This window comes from Populus euphratica, unplaced genomic scaffold, assembly GCF_000495115.2.
Source record: "Populus euphratica unplaced genomic scaffold, PopEup_1.0 scaffold2.1, whole genome shotgun sequence".
Lineage (NCBI taxonomy): Eukaryota > Viridiplantae > Streptophyta > Magnoliopsida > Malpighiales > Salicaceae > Populus > Populus euphratica.
Genome location: NW_011499846.1, coordinates 7,878,229 through 7,893,111, shown reverse-complemented (window position 1 = coordinate 7,893,111; position 14,883 = coordinate 7,878,229). Strand labels below are relative to the sequence as shown.

At 42.1% G+C, this 14,883-nt stretch overlaps 3 protein-coding genes and 1 long non-coding RNA gene across 4 annotated transcripts; 3 read left to right on the top strand and 1 right to left on the bottom strand.

The window, feature by feature from the left end:
• Nucleotides 1–209: 209 nt before the first annotated feature.
• Nucleotides 210–4,565, top strand: LOC105137652 (cellulose synthase-like protein D5). The gene is made up of 3 exons (XM_011043468.1): nucleotides 210–1,301; nucleotides 1,731–2,535; nucleotides 2,624–4,565. Exons 1-3 carry the CDS (start codon nucleotides 376–378, stop codon nucleotides 4,397–4,399), a joined length of 3,507 nt encoding a protein of 1,168 aa, XP_011041770.1. The 5' UTR covers nucleotides 210–375; the 3' UTR covers nucleotides 4,400–4,565.
• Nucleotides 4,566–4,681: 116 nt separating this feature from the next.
• LOC105137658 (uncharacterized) lies at nucleotides 4,682–5,991 on the top strand. Its single transcript, XR_844628.1, has 2 exons — nucleotides 4,682–4,830; nucleotides 5,149–5,991. It is a non-coding gene; the product is annotated as an uncharacterized LOC105137658 (long non-coding RNA).
• Nucleotides 5,992–6,040: 49 nt separating this feature from the next.
• On the top strand, nucleotides 6,041–9,481 carry LOC105138452 (cellulose synthase-like protein D5). Its single transcript, XM_011044528.1, has 3 exons — nucleotides 6,041–6,051; nucleotides 6,817–7,450; nucleotides 7,540–9,481. The coding sequence occupies exons 1-3, from the start codon at nucleotides 6,041–6,043 to the stop codon at nucleotides 9,313–9,315; spliced, it is 2,421 nt and encodes an 806-aa protein (XP_011042830.1). The 3' UTR covers nucleotides 9,316–9,481.
• A 2,845-nt stretch (nucleotides 9,482–12,326) lies between these two features.
• LOC105137644 (probable galacturonosyltransferase-like 7) lies at nucleotides 12,327–14,765 on the bottom strand. Its single transcript, XM_011043454.1, has one exon. The coding sequence runs from the start codon at nucleotides 14,278–14,280 to the stop codon at nucleotides 13,174–13,176; it is 1,107 nt and encodes a 368-aa protein (XP_011041756.1). The 5' UTR covers nucleotides 14,281–14,765; the 3' UTR covers nucleotides 12,327–13,173.
• Between the last annotated feature and the right edge of the window lie 118 nt (nucleotides 14,766–14,883).

Below are 14,883 nucleotides of genomic sequence, written 5' to 3'. Positions count from 1 at the left end.
TCCATTAAAAATATATGTATAAAATGAGAATAGCCGCTGGGCCTACCCTTTTGACTTTCTTCCCAGCATGGACCCCACCCGACCGTTTCATTCAAGATCTAACCGTCAGATCACTTCCCATTTACGGTTCAGATTAATCGACCGTTGGAGTGATTAAACCCCAACCCTTTTCCAAAAGCCTCAAAAACATTCAAATCGAGCCGTTGCCATCTCCGTTAAAGATCTTCTTCTTCACTTGAAACTACTTAACTTCCTTTGGGTTCTCTTCATTTTACATTCTCTTATTTTCCAAAAGCCTCAGCATTCGAATGTGCCACTCGTGAGAGAGTTTTTTTCTAAAAGACAAAAAAAATAAACCCTCAGGCAACAAAGAAAATGGTGAAAAGGGCTAGTTCTCCATGTTCATCTCCAGTAACCATAACAGTCTCCTCAGGAGGCAAAGGAGGAGGAAGTAGAAGCATGGGCTTAACTAGTCCAGTACCAAGAGCTTCCATTTCAAACAACCCAAATTCCCCTCTTAGCAACAGTAGAAACAGAACCCCAAGTGGAGGCAGATACTGTTCAATGTCCAGAGATGATACCACGGAGGAGATTAATTCAGAGTTCGTCTCCTACACTGTCCATATACCTCCCACTCCAGATCACCAGAGCTTCTCAGCTTCACAGACAAGCCTAGCTGAAGACATCACTAATGCTGCCAAACCTGAGAAGAGTTTCATTTCTGGTACTATTTTCACTGGTGGGTTCAATTCTGTCACACGTGGGCATGTAATTGATTGCTCAATGGAAAACAACGAGTCTCTGAAATCTGGGCTTGTTTGTGGGATGAAAGGTTGTGATGAAAAAGCAATTAGGGGAAAATGTGAATGTGGGTTCAAGATTTGTAGAGATTGTTATTTAGATTGTGTAGGGTCTAATGGAGGGGGCCATTGTCCTGGTTGCAAGGAACCATACAAGGATGCGGGTGATGAAGCTGAGGATGACGATGATTATGACTATGACTATGATGAGGCTAAAAGTGAAGCAGATGATCAGGCACTGCCATTGCCTAAATTGGATAAGAGGCTTTCACTTGTGAAGTCGTTTAAGGCGCAGAGCCATCCTCCTGATTTTGACCATACTAGGTGGTTGTTTGAAACGAAGGGGACTTATGGTTATGGAAATGCTGTGTGGCCTAAAGATGGGGATGGTGCTGGATCAGGTGCTAATGGATTTGAGCCTCCTCCAGATTTTGGAGAGAGAAGTAGGAGGCCTTTGACCAGGAAGGTTGGGGTATCTGCTGCAATTCTCAGCCCTTACAGGTAAAAAAAACTATACACTTGAATCTATGATTTTGGCTATATGGCTCGATATAAACAGGAAAGAAAGAAAAGCTTAATCATTAATGCTACTCGCCGTTTGATTTTCATGGTTTGGTATTTGGTTATATGTTTTAGATCACATATGTGCTGGTTTGATATTCTCAATTTATTGGGTTACTTACGGTTTCAGAAGACGGATTTTATGCTAATCGTTGTTTGGAAGTGGGAGCTTATCACTCTGTTTGTAATCTGTATGGATTATGTGATTATTAGTGAATTTTTTGTGTAAATAACGTGATTCTAAGTGGTACTGGATGATGAACTACTCAATTTGTGTTGTTAAATCAATTTCAATACGAATTTTTTAGGCGCTGCACCGCCTGTGTTTTGATTAGTATCTAAAATATGAAGTTACTTATTACTATGCAGACTACTCATCATGATACGTCTTGCGGCTCTTGGTCTATTCCTAACATGGAGAATCCGACACCCCAATCGCGAAGCAATGTGGTTATGGGGGATGTCCATAACTTGTGAGTTATGGTTTGGTGTGTCATGGATTCTTGATCAGCTCCCTAAGCTCTGCCCTGTAAACAGAGTGACTGACCTCTCTGTGCTGAAACAGCGCTTTGAATCCCCCAGTCTTCGAAACCCAAAAGGCCGATCGGACCTTCCAGGCATTGATGTGTTTGTTTCCACGGCGGACCCTGAAAAGGAGCCTCCTTTGGTCACTGCAAACACCATCCTTTCGATCCTTGCAGTTGATTATCCAGTAGAAAAGCTGGCTTGTTACTTATCAGATGATGGTGGATCTCTTTTGACGTTTGAAGCTCTGGCTGAGACAGCTAGCTTTGCCAGAATTTGGGTTCCTTTCTGTAGGAAACACAATATAGAACCCAGGAACCCTGAGGCTTATTTTGGGCAGAAACGCGATTTTCTTAAGAACAAAGTGAAACTTGATTTTGTTAGAGAGAGGAGAAGAGTAAAGAGAGAATATGATGAATTTAAGGTGAGGATCAATTCACTGACGGAGTCAATTAGGAGAAGATCAGATGCCTATAATGCCCATGAAGAGCTTCGAGCGAGGAAGAATCAGATGGAAATGGGGGGCAATCCATCAGAAATTGTGAAGGTACCAAAGGCTACCTGGATGTCAGATGGTTCTCATTGGCCGGGAACTTGGACTTCTGGAGAAGCAGACCACTCAAAAGGAGACCATGCTGGTGTAATCCAGGTAACTCTCTTGCTTATGGGTTTGAAAATTTTCTAGAGAATGAGATGTTGAATGGAGTGTCCTTCAACATTTTTGCTTTTCTTTTCAGGCTATGCTAGCTCCTCCAAATACAGAACCTGTTTTTGGTGTAGAAGCTGATGGTGAGAACTTGCTTGACACCACCGAAATTGATATCAGATTGCCAATGTTGGTCTATGTGTCTCGAGAGAAAAGGCCAGATTATGATCACAACAAGAAAGCTGGGGCAATGAATGCTTTAGTGAGAACCAGCGCAATCATGTCAAACGGTCCATTCATTCTGAATCTGGACTGTGATCACTACATCTATAACTCATTGGCTTTGAGGGAAGGGATGTGCTTTATGCTTGATAGGGGTGGTGATAGGATCTGTTATGTTCAGTTCCCACAAAGGTTTGAAGGGATTGATCCAAGCGATCGGTATGCTAACCATAATACAGTATTCTTTGATGTGAGCATGAGAGCTCTTGATGGCCTACAGGGTCCTATGTATGTTGGGACAGGTTGTATTTTCCGCAGAACAGCTCTTTATGGGTTTAGTCCTCCTAGAACTACAGAGCACCACGGATGGTTTGGTAGGAAGAAAATTAAACTGTTCTTGAGGAAACCCAGGGCCACAAAGAAGCAAGAGGATGAGATGGCTTTGCCAATCAATGGGGACCATAATAACGATGATGATGATGCAGATATTGAGTCTTTGCTTCTGCCTAAAAGGTTTGGGAACTCTACTTCTCTAGCTGCATCCATCCCAGTTGCAGAATACCAGGGAAGGCTGCTTCAAGATTTGCAAGAAACGGGTAAACAAGGAAGACCAGCTGGTTCCCTTGCGGTGCCTCGTGAGCCTTTCGATGCTGCAACTGTTGCAGAGGCAATTAGTGTTATCTCTTGTTTCTACGAGGACAAAACTGAGTGGGGAAAAAGAGTAGGATGGATATATGGTTCGGTAACAGAAGATGTGGTGACTGGTTATCGTATGCACAATAGAGGATGGAGGTCGATTTATTGTGTAACCAAAAGGGATGCATTTCGAGGCACTGCACCCATCAATCTAACAGACAGGCTCCACCAAGTCCTTCGATGGGCAACAGGCTCGGTAGAAATTTTCTTTTCACGGAACAATGCTCTATTTGCTACTCGCCGGATGAAATTCTTACAGAGGGTGGCATATTTCAACTGCGGAATGTACCCTTTCACATCCATGTTTCTCCTAGTTTATTGCGTCCTACCTGCAATTTCTCTTTTTTCTGGCCAGTTCATAGTCCAATCCCTCAATGTGACCTTTCTAGTCCTCTTGTTGGCCATCACCATCACCCTATGCTTGCTTGCAATTCTAGAAATCAAATGGTCAGGAATCACACTTCATGATTGGTGGCGAAACGAACAGTTTTGGTTGATTGGTGGAACAAGTGCCCATCCCGCAGCAGTTTTACAAGGACTACTGAAGGTTATAGCAGGAGTTGACATCTCATTCACTTTGACATCTAAATCTGCTACGCCTGAAGATGCAGATGATGAATTTGCTGACTTATATGTGGTTAAGTGGAGCTTTTTAATGGTGCCTCCTATTACAATAATGATGCTGAACCTGATTGCCATTGCAGTAGGAGTTGCAAGAACTTTGTATAGCCCATTTCCACAGTGGAGCAGGCTCGTTGGAGGAGTGTTCTTCAGCTTCTGGGTTTTGTCCCATCTTTACCCCTTTGCCAAAGGCTTGATGGGAAGGAGGGGAAGGGTCCCAACCATTGTCTACGTGTGGTCCGGATTGCTCTCCATCATCATTTCTTTGCTGTGGGTGTACATTAGTCCTCCTGGAACACAAGACTACATGAAGTTTCAGATCCCTTGATGTGTATTCTTGTAGCGTAGGTGTAGCTTTTGTGTAAGCAGATGAAGTTCTCTGCTTCATCTTTGTATCACTGTTTAGTTTCATCGCTTTTCTATCCATTTTAATCAATTGATCCTGAACCTATTATTTCTATATGAAATTAATGTATATTAGAGATACTTTGCTACCATGTTTCTGAAATTTGTTCTGTCAGAAAAGGTCTGGAACTGAGTTGGAATCCTCATACTTGAACTGTGCCAGCGTAATAAAGGTTTGCATTTTAAACTTGTAAAAACCTTTAAATCCAGCCCGCTGTCTTAGGTTTAAAGCGGGCATTTTAAAGTTGCAAAAACCCACTGGTTTGCATCCATACTGAGAGTTCTCCAAGATTTGGCGCTTCTGTGTGCTGCCAGCGTTGGTTGGTTCTTAAACTTGAAAGCAGATAACTTAAGGTGTGTGCTCAACTCCATTTACAGCAAGTTTATTGTGTTGCAGTGAGACTACTAACAAGATGCCAAAAGCGTGGTGGCATGTTTTAAATTTTAATTACATTTTCGTAGTTGAATCCGCACTGCATAACAAAACAAATCATGAGCTGGCTTGTAACAAGAACATTAGTATCTTATTCTAGAAATGAAACGCATCACTTGTCAAAACTCTCTTTATAATATCTCAGCCAATCAAGCTCCTGCCTCTCTTATTCTCGTGTGAATTTTGCATCCAATGTGTTGCCAATTACTATTGCCCCGCAACATTAATGAATATTTCAGTAGCGTGTCCAGGCTGAAAGAAGCTGCTTGCACTCATAACCTCCAAAATCTTGGGGGATATTAGGGAACCGCTGGGAGAAAACTGAGCCTTAACTTCTTCTCCTCATAGGGGATACTAGGGTAAACTGTACTCGCAAGAATTACTAAGAAAGTAATAACTTGATCATCAGCTTCTAAAGGCTCTCTAAGAACGAATTTTGACTTGCTTACCAGGCTACAGCCGGGCTAATTATAGTACTTATCGCCTAGGGCTGGCTGCTATTTTTCCTCTACTTTTGGAGGTGGGGTGGATTTACTGCTGTAATGTAGTTACTCTAGCTTCCATTGTATTTTCGCGAATGGACTAAAATTACAATTTCGTATGCCCCCAAGACGTCCTTATTGATGACTTCACTCATTTCTGAATATGCTTCACAGGTGACATGACCCACTTGAAAGGAGCAGATAGCGGCTGCTTTGTGGTTTTTGGCTAGCCAGAGTTTAAATGTGGTGGCTCGCTAATATGAACAAATACATGTGGTGGTGGACCATTGATGATTGCTGGTCGTTTCTTGCTTATCAACCGAATTTGCTTTCTATAGCTGTAAAGGTTATCACGACCACGAGTTTCTTTTAAAGATCTCATTCTTTCTTGCTCTTTTCTTCTTTTGTTTCTTTCTTGAGCTTTTCACATGCCACAGATAATGGTTTTTGCCTCAAAATGAAGACTACTGTCTGGCTTGTAAGGCATTGTTAACATATCAGCTGAGGTGAAGGTAGTGGAACCTCTGGGAGTGCCCTTTTTGGGTGTTTCTTTCTTTCCTTGTGGTGTAACTATTGATCATGATCTGGTTCGTTAACACTCACCACCTGTCATGATTTCCAAACAACGAAGCTAGTTCTAGCCTCCGAGATGAAGAAATCGTATAAAAGAGAATCAAGCAACTTGGCTTTGGCGGTTTCTACATTATTGACATTCTAAAACGTGGCGTTTCCTTCAAAATACTGCTAGTTTCTTTGGTTAGTGTCGGCAGCAACGTCACCCTTCAAAATAACATCCAGCTGAAGTTTGTAGTTTATATGCCAAGGGACCGGTTTTGCTTTGTTTTATTCTGAGTGTTCATAACAGGTGAATCAGGTACGGAAGCAAGCCATATCTTGCATGTTATCAGTCTTCAATAGCCCTTGACAACACCTCAACTGGGGCTCGGAAGATTTTTATTTTTTTTTCTTGCTCCTTTTCCTTCAACTTCAAACGATTTATAAAACACACAAAAACCCCCGCATCTCCCATCGACGCCGCCCACATGAACAACCTACTCTCTCCAGAACAAACCAGCCCCAACCCCTCCAAAGTCTCGTGTACTCCGTGCTCCGGAACTCGTACTTCCTTCCTCACTTCTAGAACCATTAAATCTCAATTGAAATACTCCTACAATGGATTCCTAGCATTTGATTACAAATAAATTGTGACAGCGAAGCTGTCAAAGTCAGATTGGCCTTTTTTCTGTGATTCCAATAACCACTCAAGGCTGATGCCAAGTCTTAATCAGCATTCTTAACATGCAAGGAAGAACGGATCAATAATTTATCTGCTTACGAGCAGAGCCTACAATGAAAGAATCCAAGAAATACCACCATTGAAAATACAGGTCACAGGATAATCCTTTCATTTTCATTCTTGATTAGATTGTTTAAGGCTAACTCAAGAGAGCGGTTTGAATCCCCCAATCTTCGAAACCCGAAAGGTCGATCAGACCTCCCAGGCACTGATGTATTTGTTTCCACGGCAGACCCTGAAAAGGAACCTCCTTTGGTCACTGCAAACACCATCCTTTCAATACTTGCGGTTGATTTTCCAGTGGAAAAGGTAGCCTGTTACTTATCGGATGATGGTGGATCCCTCTTGACGTTTGAAGCTCTGGCTGAGACAGCCAGCTTTGCAAGAATTTGGGTACCTTTCTGTAGGAAACACAATTTAGAACCCAGGAACCCTGAGGCCTATTTCGGGCAGAAGCGTGATTTTCTTAAGAACAAAGTGAGACTTGATTTTGTTAGAGAGAGGAGAAGAGTAAAGAGAGAATATGATGAATTTAAGGTGAGGATCAATTCCCTGCCTGAATCAATTAGGAGAAGATCAGATGCATATAATACCCATGAAGAGCTTCGAGCTAGGAAAAAACAGATGGAAATGGGGGGAAATCCATCAGAAACTGTGAAGGTGCCCAAGGCTACCTGGATGTCAGATGGTTCTCATTGGCCGGGGACTTGGGCTTCTGGAGAAGCAGACCACTCGAGAGGAGACCATGCTGGAATAATCCAGGTAATTCTCTTCCTTTTGAGTTTGTAAACTTTCTATAGAATGAGATGTTGAATAGAGAGTCATTCTACATTTTTGTTTTTCCTTTTCAGGCTATGCTAGCTCCACCAAATGCAGAACCTGTTTTTGGTGTAGAAGCAGATGGTGAGAACTTGATTGACACCACAGAAATTGATATTAGATTGCCAATGCTGGTCTATGTGTCTCGCGAAAAAAGGCCAGGCTATGATCACAATAAGAAAGCTGGGGCAATGAATGCTCTAGTTAGAACCAGTGCAATCATGTCAAATGGCCCCTTCATTCTGAATCTGGATTGTGATCACTACATCTCTAACTCTCTGGCTTTGAGAGAAGGGATGTGCTTTATGCTTGACAGGGGTGGTGATCGGATCTGTTATGTTCAGTTCCCACAAAGGTTTGATGGGATTGATCCAAGTGATCGGTATGCAAACCACAATACAATATTCTTCGATGTAAGCATGAGAGCTCTTGATGGGCTACAGGGTCCGATGTATGTTGGGACAGGCTGTATTTTCCGCAGAACAGCTCTTTATGGGTTTAGTCCTCCTAGAACTACAGAGCACCACGGATGGTTTGGTAGGAAGAAAATTAAACTGTTCTTGAGGAAACCCAGGGCCACAAAGAAGCAAGAGGATGAGATGGCTTTGCCAATCAATGGGGACCATAATAACGATGATGATGATGCAGATATTGAGTCTTTGCTTCTGCCTAAAAGGTTTGGGAACTCTACTTCTCTAGCTGCATCCATCCCAGTTGCAGAATACCAGGGAAGGCTGCTTCAAGATTTGCAAGAAACGGGTAAACAAGGAAGACCAGCTGGTTCCCTTGCGGTGCCTCGTGAGCCTTTAGATGCTGCAACTGTTGCAGAGGCAATTAGTGTTATCTCTTGTTTCTACGAGGACAAAACTGAGTGGGGAAAAAGAGTAGGATGGATATATGGTTCGGTAACAGAAGATGTGGTGACTGGTTATCGTATGCACAATAGAGGATGGAGGTCGATTTATTGTGTAACCAAAAGGGATGCATTTCGAGGCACTGCACCCATCAATCTAACAGACAGGCTCCACCAAGTCCTTCGATGGGCAACAGGCTCGGTAGAAATTTTCTTTTCACGGAACAATGCTCTATTTGCTACTCGCCGGATGAAATTCTTACAGAGGGTGGCATATTTCAACTGCGGAATGTACCCTTTCACATCCATGTTTCTCCTAGTTTATTGCGTCCTACCTGCAATTTCTCTTTTTTCTGGCCAGTTCATAGTCCAATCCCTCAATGTGACCTTTCTAGTCCTCTTGTTGGCCATCACCATCACCCTATGCTTGCTTGCAATTCTAGAAATCAAATGGTCAGGAATCACACTTCATGATTGGTGGCGAAACGAACAGTTTTGGTTGATTGGTGGAACAAGTGCCCATCCCGCAGCAGTTTTACAAGGACTACTGAAGGTTATAGCAGGAGTTGACATCTCATTCACTTTGACATCTAAATCTGCTACGCCTGAAGATGCAGATGATGAATTTGCTGACTTATATGTGGTTAAGTGGAGCTTCTTAATGGTCCCTCCTATTACAATAATGATTCTGAACCTGATTGCAATTGCAGTAGGAGTTACCAGAACTATGTATAGCCCATTTCCACAGTGGAGCAGGCTCGTTGGAGGAGTGTTCTTCAGCTTCTGGGTTTTGTCCCATCTTTACCCCTTTGCCAAAGGCTTGATGGGAAGGAGGGGAAGGGTCCCAACCATTGTCTACGTGTGGTCCGGATTGCTCTCCATCATCATTTCTTTGCTGTGGGTGTACATTAGTCCTCCTGGAACACAAGACTACATGAAGTTTCAGATCCCTTGATGTGTATTCTTGTAGCGTAGGTGTAGCTTTTGTGTAAGCAGATGAAGTTCTCTGCTTCATCTTTGTATCACTGTTTAGTTTCATCGCTTTTCTATCCATTTTAATCAATTGATCCTGAACCTATTATTTCTATATGAAATTAATGTATATTAGAGATACTTTGCTACCATGTTTCTGAAATTTGTTCTGTCAGAAAAGGTCTGGAACTGAGTTGGAATCCTCATACTTGAACTGTGCCAGCGTAATAAAGGTTTGCATTTTTAAACTTGTAAAAACCTTTAAATCCAGCTGAGACCTTTAAATCCTGCCCGCTGTCTTAGGTTTAAAGCAGGCTTTTTAAAGTTGCAAAAACCCACTGGTTTGCATCCATACTGAGAGTTCTCCAAGATTTGGCGCTTCTGTGTGCTGCCAGCGTTGGTTGGTTCTTAAACTTGAAAGCAGATAACTTAAGGTGTGTGCTCAACTCCATTTACAGCAAGTTTATTGTGTTGCAGTGAGACTACTAACAAGATGCCAAAAGCGTGGTGGCATGTTTTAAATTTTAATTACATTTTCGTAGTTGAATCCGCACTGCATAACAAAACAAATCATGAGCTGGCTTGTAACAAGAACATTAGTATCTTATTCTAGAAATGAAACGCATCACTTGTCAAAACTCTCTTTATAATATCTCAGCCAATCAAGCTCCTGCCTCTCTTATTCTTGTGTGAATTTTGCATCCAATGTGTTGCCAATTACTATTGCCCCGCAACATTAATGAATATTTCAGTAGCGTGTCCAGGCTGAAAGAAGCTGCTTGCACTCATAACCTCCAAAATCTTGGGGGATATTAGGGAACCGCTGGGAGAAAACTGAGCCTTAACTTCTTCTCCTCATAGGGGATACTAGGGTAAACTGTACTCGCAAGAATTACTAAGAAAGTAATAACTTGATCATCAGCTTCTAAAGGCTCTCTAAGAACGAATTTTGACTTACCAGGCTACAGCCGGGCTAATTATAGTACTTATCGCCTAGGGCTGGCTGCTATTTTTCCTCTACTTTTGGAGGTGGGGTGGATTTACTGCTGTAATGTAGTTACTCTAGCTTCCATTGTATTTTCGCGAATGGACTAAAATTACAATTTCGTATGCCCCCAAGACGTCCTTATTGATGACTTCACTCATTTCTGAATATGCTTCACAGGTGACATGACCCACTTGAAAGGAGCAGATAGCGGCTGCTTTGTGGTTTTTGGCTAGCCAGAGTTTAAATGTGGTGGCTCGCTAATATGAACAAATACATGTGGTGGTGGACCATTGATGATTGCTGGTCGTTTCTTGCTTATCAACCGAATTTGCTTTCTATAGCTGTAAAGGTTATCACGACCACGAGTTTCTTTTAAAGATCTCATTCTTTCTTGCTCTTTTCTTCTTTTGTTTCTTTCTTGAGCTTTTCACATGCCACGGATAATGGTTTTGACCTCAAAATGAAGACTACTGTCTGGCTTGTAAGGCATTGTTAACATATCAGCTGAGGTGAAGGTAGTGGAACCTCTGGGAGTGCCCTTTTTGGGTGTTTCTTTCTTTCCTTGTGGTGTAACTATTGATCATGATCTGGTTCGTTAACACTCACCACCTGTCATGATTTCCAAACAACGAAGCTAGTTCTAGCCTCCGAGATGAAGAAATCGTATAAAAGAGAATCAAGCAACTTGGCTTTGGCGGTTTCTACATTATTGACATTCTAAAACGTGGCGTTTCCTTCAAAATACTGCTAGTTTCTTTGGTTAGTGTCGGCAGCAACGTCACCCTTCAAAATAACATCCAGCTGAAGTTTGTAGTTTATATGCCAAGGGACCGGTTTTGCTTTGTTTTATTCTGAGTGTTCATAACAGGTGAATCAGGTACGGAAGCAAGCCATATCTTGCATGTTATCAGTCTTCAATAGCCCTTGACAACACCTCAACTGGGGCTCGGAAGATTTTTATTTTTTTTTCTTGCTCCTTTTCCTTCAACTTCAAACGATTTATAAAACACACAAAAAACCACGCATCTACCATCGACGCCGCCCACATGAACAACCTACTCTCTCCAGAACAAACCAGCCCCAACCCCTCCAAAGTCTCGTGTACTCCGTGCTCCGGAACTCGTACTTCCTTCCTCACTTCTAGAACCATTAAATCTCAATTGAAATACTCCTACAATGGATTCCTAGCATTTGATTACAAATAAATTGTGACAGCGAAGCTGTCAAAGTCAGATTGGCCTTTTTTCTGTGATTCCAATAACCACTCAAGGCTGATGCCAAGTCTTAATCAGCATTCTTAACATGCAAGGAAGAACGGATCAATAATTTATCTGCTTACGAGCAGAGCCTACAATGAAAGAATCCAAGAAATACCACCATTGAAAATACAGGTCACAGGATAATCCTTTCATTTTCATTCTTGATAAGATTGTTTAAGGCCAACTCAAGTCATTAATGATTAAACAGCTGATTCCAGGAGAGTCCAAGCATCTGGCCACGTGTGATGCCACGCCGAAAGGAATCGATCCCCCGTCCCTCCTATGGACGCTTGCTACGCAACAATGCCATCTGGGTATGCCACAAAATAAATTTGATCGCCCAGCTTCCAAGCTTTGTTTATACATTTCTTAGTTCACTTGTTAGATATATTTGTTGGCTGGATAAATTATAATTATACTTCTTACGATCACTTCAAGTAGTAGACTTATCACAAAATACAAGCAAGCAAGGAATAGGGGGGTTGCCACCGAAGTGTGCAAAGTAACAGAATCGAGAGATAGATAGTTCACAAGTCTTATGCCGCTGTTACCAAGGCAAGGACAAGACAAAACACAGCCCGTTAACTTTCTCCGAGATTCTTCCGATTTAACTCCTCCAGCCGTGAACGATAATTAAGCTTTAGCTCACATGCCCCCAGTCCATGGCCCTTCTACTCTTTTTTCTTCATCGCACTCCACCCCCAAGTATGTCAGCTTATCGTTCAATATATTTTTTATTCATCTTCATTTGCTTACTTTATTAGTACCATTTCATTTTGACAAGAGCAGCTTGAAAATTCTAAGAAATGAAGTACAAAAAAGCTAGAGGATGCGCGAGGAAAAAGAAACCTAGCACAACTCTTTTCCAAGTCCCTTTTCCTAAGCACTGTTCTACATTACTCACATGGCCTACCATTTGTCCATAAAGAAAACCAAAGCTGCCCTCTGTAAAGTCCTCCCTCCCAATCACAGTGTGCCACATTTTCCCAAATGCCCCATCACTTTGTCGAGAAAATCAATGTTATCACATACTGACTCTCCCCACTAACCTCACGGGTACTGATTACAGAGAAGAAATTCCCAAGAGCCTAAAACAAAACAAAATGCACAAGACCAGACCGACACCGACCAAAACGCTATTAATTTACAATTGCAATTTGCAACTGATCCAGTAATTTAATGACATTAAAACGCACAATTTGGTCATCTCGAAAATATCTCCACTTCAATGCCCACTAATTTGTCTATTCCATTCAATATCAACAACTGTACCCCTCCATTGAAGGACAAGCTTCCTTCCCTCCTTCTGCAGAGATGCTCTGTTTTTACACTAATTGCTGCAGCTTTAACTAGAATCCCAAATACCAACGAGCACCACCATAACAAATTGAATGTCTCCCTTGTTTTTTATATATATATTTTTATTTTTCAAAGGCAGGAATAATAATACAAATCGCCTCAGAAATGATTTGATATTAAAATCAAAGAAAAAAAAATGAGGTCATAGGAAGAACGAAATTAAAGAACAAAAAAGAAGAAAGAAATTAACAAAAAAAAGTTCCTGACGGGTAATAAATTTACCGGCGAGTAGAATTTATAAACGTGAGTGTCCGTACAAATCGTATGGTGACCACAGGAAATCGAGAGGGCACGGTTGCTTTGAGTCGAGCCTGAGCCACGGCTTTCCGCTACCTGACCAATGCAATAGACTATACGGACCCGGATGCAAGTCCCGGCAACTACCTCTCACATTATCACCACCTAACCCATGCTGGTTCCACCGGTGCTCAATCGGCGCCACATTTCCCGCAAATACCAAAAGATACGGCGGCAATGAACCCAAATCGTAGATCCGGTCACTCTTCTGGACCTCCATCCACCTCTCGATCCACTTCGTATATTGGGCATGTCTCCATTTCACCAGATCTATCACCATCACTCCAGTGTTAAAGTAACAGGGTTTCCGCCCCCGAAATGTCCCTGAAAACCGCTTATCAGACCAGAAACCCGAAGTGAAATACTTTGTGAAGTTGGCATGACAATATTCTGGAGCTCCGATTGTTCTAGAACCCAAATTAGTAGCCCACAGCTTTGCAATATCATCGACGACAACTAGATCAGAGTCCAGATAGATCACTCTTTTAACACAGGTCTCTAGCAAATCAGCCAAATAATTCCTGGCGTAATTGAGTGGCTGCTCAAGCGCTTGCCTAACTGAAGTCGAGATGAGGCTGCGTACAATCTCAGGATCGAAATAATACACTTTGAACTTCAATTGAGGGAAAGTGGATCGAACTAGGGATTCCAGATTGGTCTCAGAGACTAAGAAATGGAAGAAAACATTCTCTGGACACAAAGAGTTGAGCAAAATTGAGTGAACAGCCGCGATTGAGCCACGAAGGTACTCCACATCGAGAGTAATCGCTATGTGAACCAATGAAGGATCACAGACACTGGTTTTGCCCTTGATTTGGCGGTCAGAGAAGCGGCATTCATCAGCATTGCGGAATATGGTCGACCTTCGGAAGTATAGTTGAGGGAGGTAATCGGGAGGGGAGAGGAGGTTGGGGGAACGGAGGTAGCCGTCGAGATTGGAGGAGCGAATGGCTTCAGCTGGAGGGAAGGATTGGATGGAAGGTGAGAGTATTATCATCACAACTGCGGCAGAGAAGAAGCCTGAGAATCGTAGAATCCAAAGCATCTTTGCACCATAAATCCCTCTTCTCTTCTTCTTGTACTTTGATTTAAAATCGAACCGATCTGCCACTATTGAGATAAAGGACAATCGAAGGAACGCTAGGGTTCCTTTGAGGTCCGCCAGAATTGTTGAAGACTCTACAGCAAATGATAGATTGAATTAAAGGAAAGGAAAGTTTCGATTCGATGTCTCTCTCTTTCCCTTTTCAATGTGGAATTGCCGTGAGAACGAAGCGAATAGAGGAATCCATGAGATGAACCAGGGCGTACAATTAGGCCCCCTGGTGCTAGCGTGCGCCACCGAGCACCCTAACCCCCCCCTCCACCTCTTTACTTGCACCCACCCTATCCCGCAAAGAAAAAATGGAAAAGATGAGAGGAACAGAAAAGAGAGACAGAGCAGTAGAGAAGAGCAAGAGGCGCTTGCTTTTCTTCTCTTTTTTCAGCTTTGCTTTGCGTTTTCCACCGTATAATAGAAATGCCAAACCAACTATTAGCTATTAATTTTTTTTATCTCTTGGTAAATGAATACAATCAAGTGCAGTAGCAAACGGAAATAATATATATATATATATATATATATATATATATATATATATATTTTGTT

Bases quoted from the DNA above. Each gene is read 5' to 3' on its own strand.
- LOC105137652 (XM_011043468.1), top strand. From the start codon at position 376: ATGGTGAAAAGGGCTAGTTCTCCATGTTCATCTCCAGTAACCATAACA. The intron at 1,302-1,730 runs GTAAAAAAAACT...ATTACTATGCAG, and splicing joins GCAATTCTCAGCCCTTACAG to ACTACTCATCATGATACGTC. The intron at 2,536-2,623 runs GTAACTCTCTTG...TTTTCTTTTCAG, and splicing joins ACCATGCTGGTGTAATCCAG to GCTATGCTAGCTCCTCCAAA.
- LOC105138452 (XM_011044528.1), top strand. The intron at 7,451-7,539 runs GTAATTCTCTTC...TTTCCTTTTCAG, and splicing joins ACCATGCTGGAATAATCCAG to GCTATGCTAGCTCCACCAAA.
- LOC105137644 (XM_011043454.1), bottom strand. From the start codon at position 14,280: ATGCTTTGGATTCTACGATTCTCAGGCTTCTTCTCTGCCGCAGTTGTG.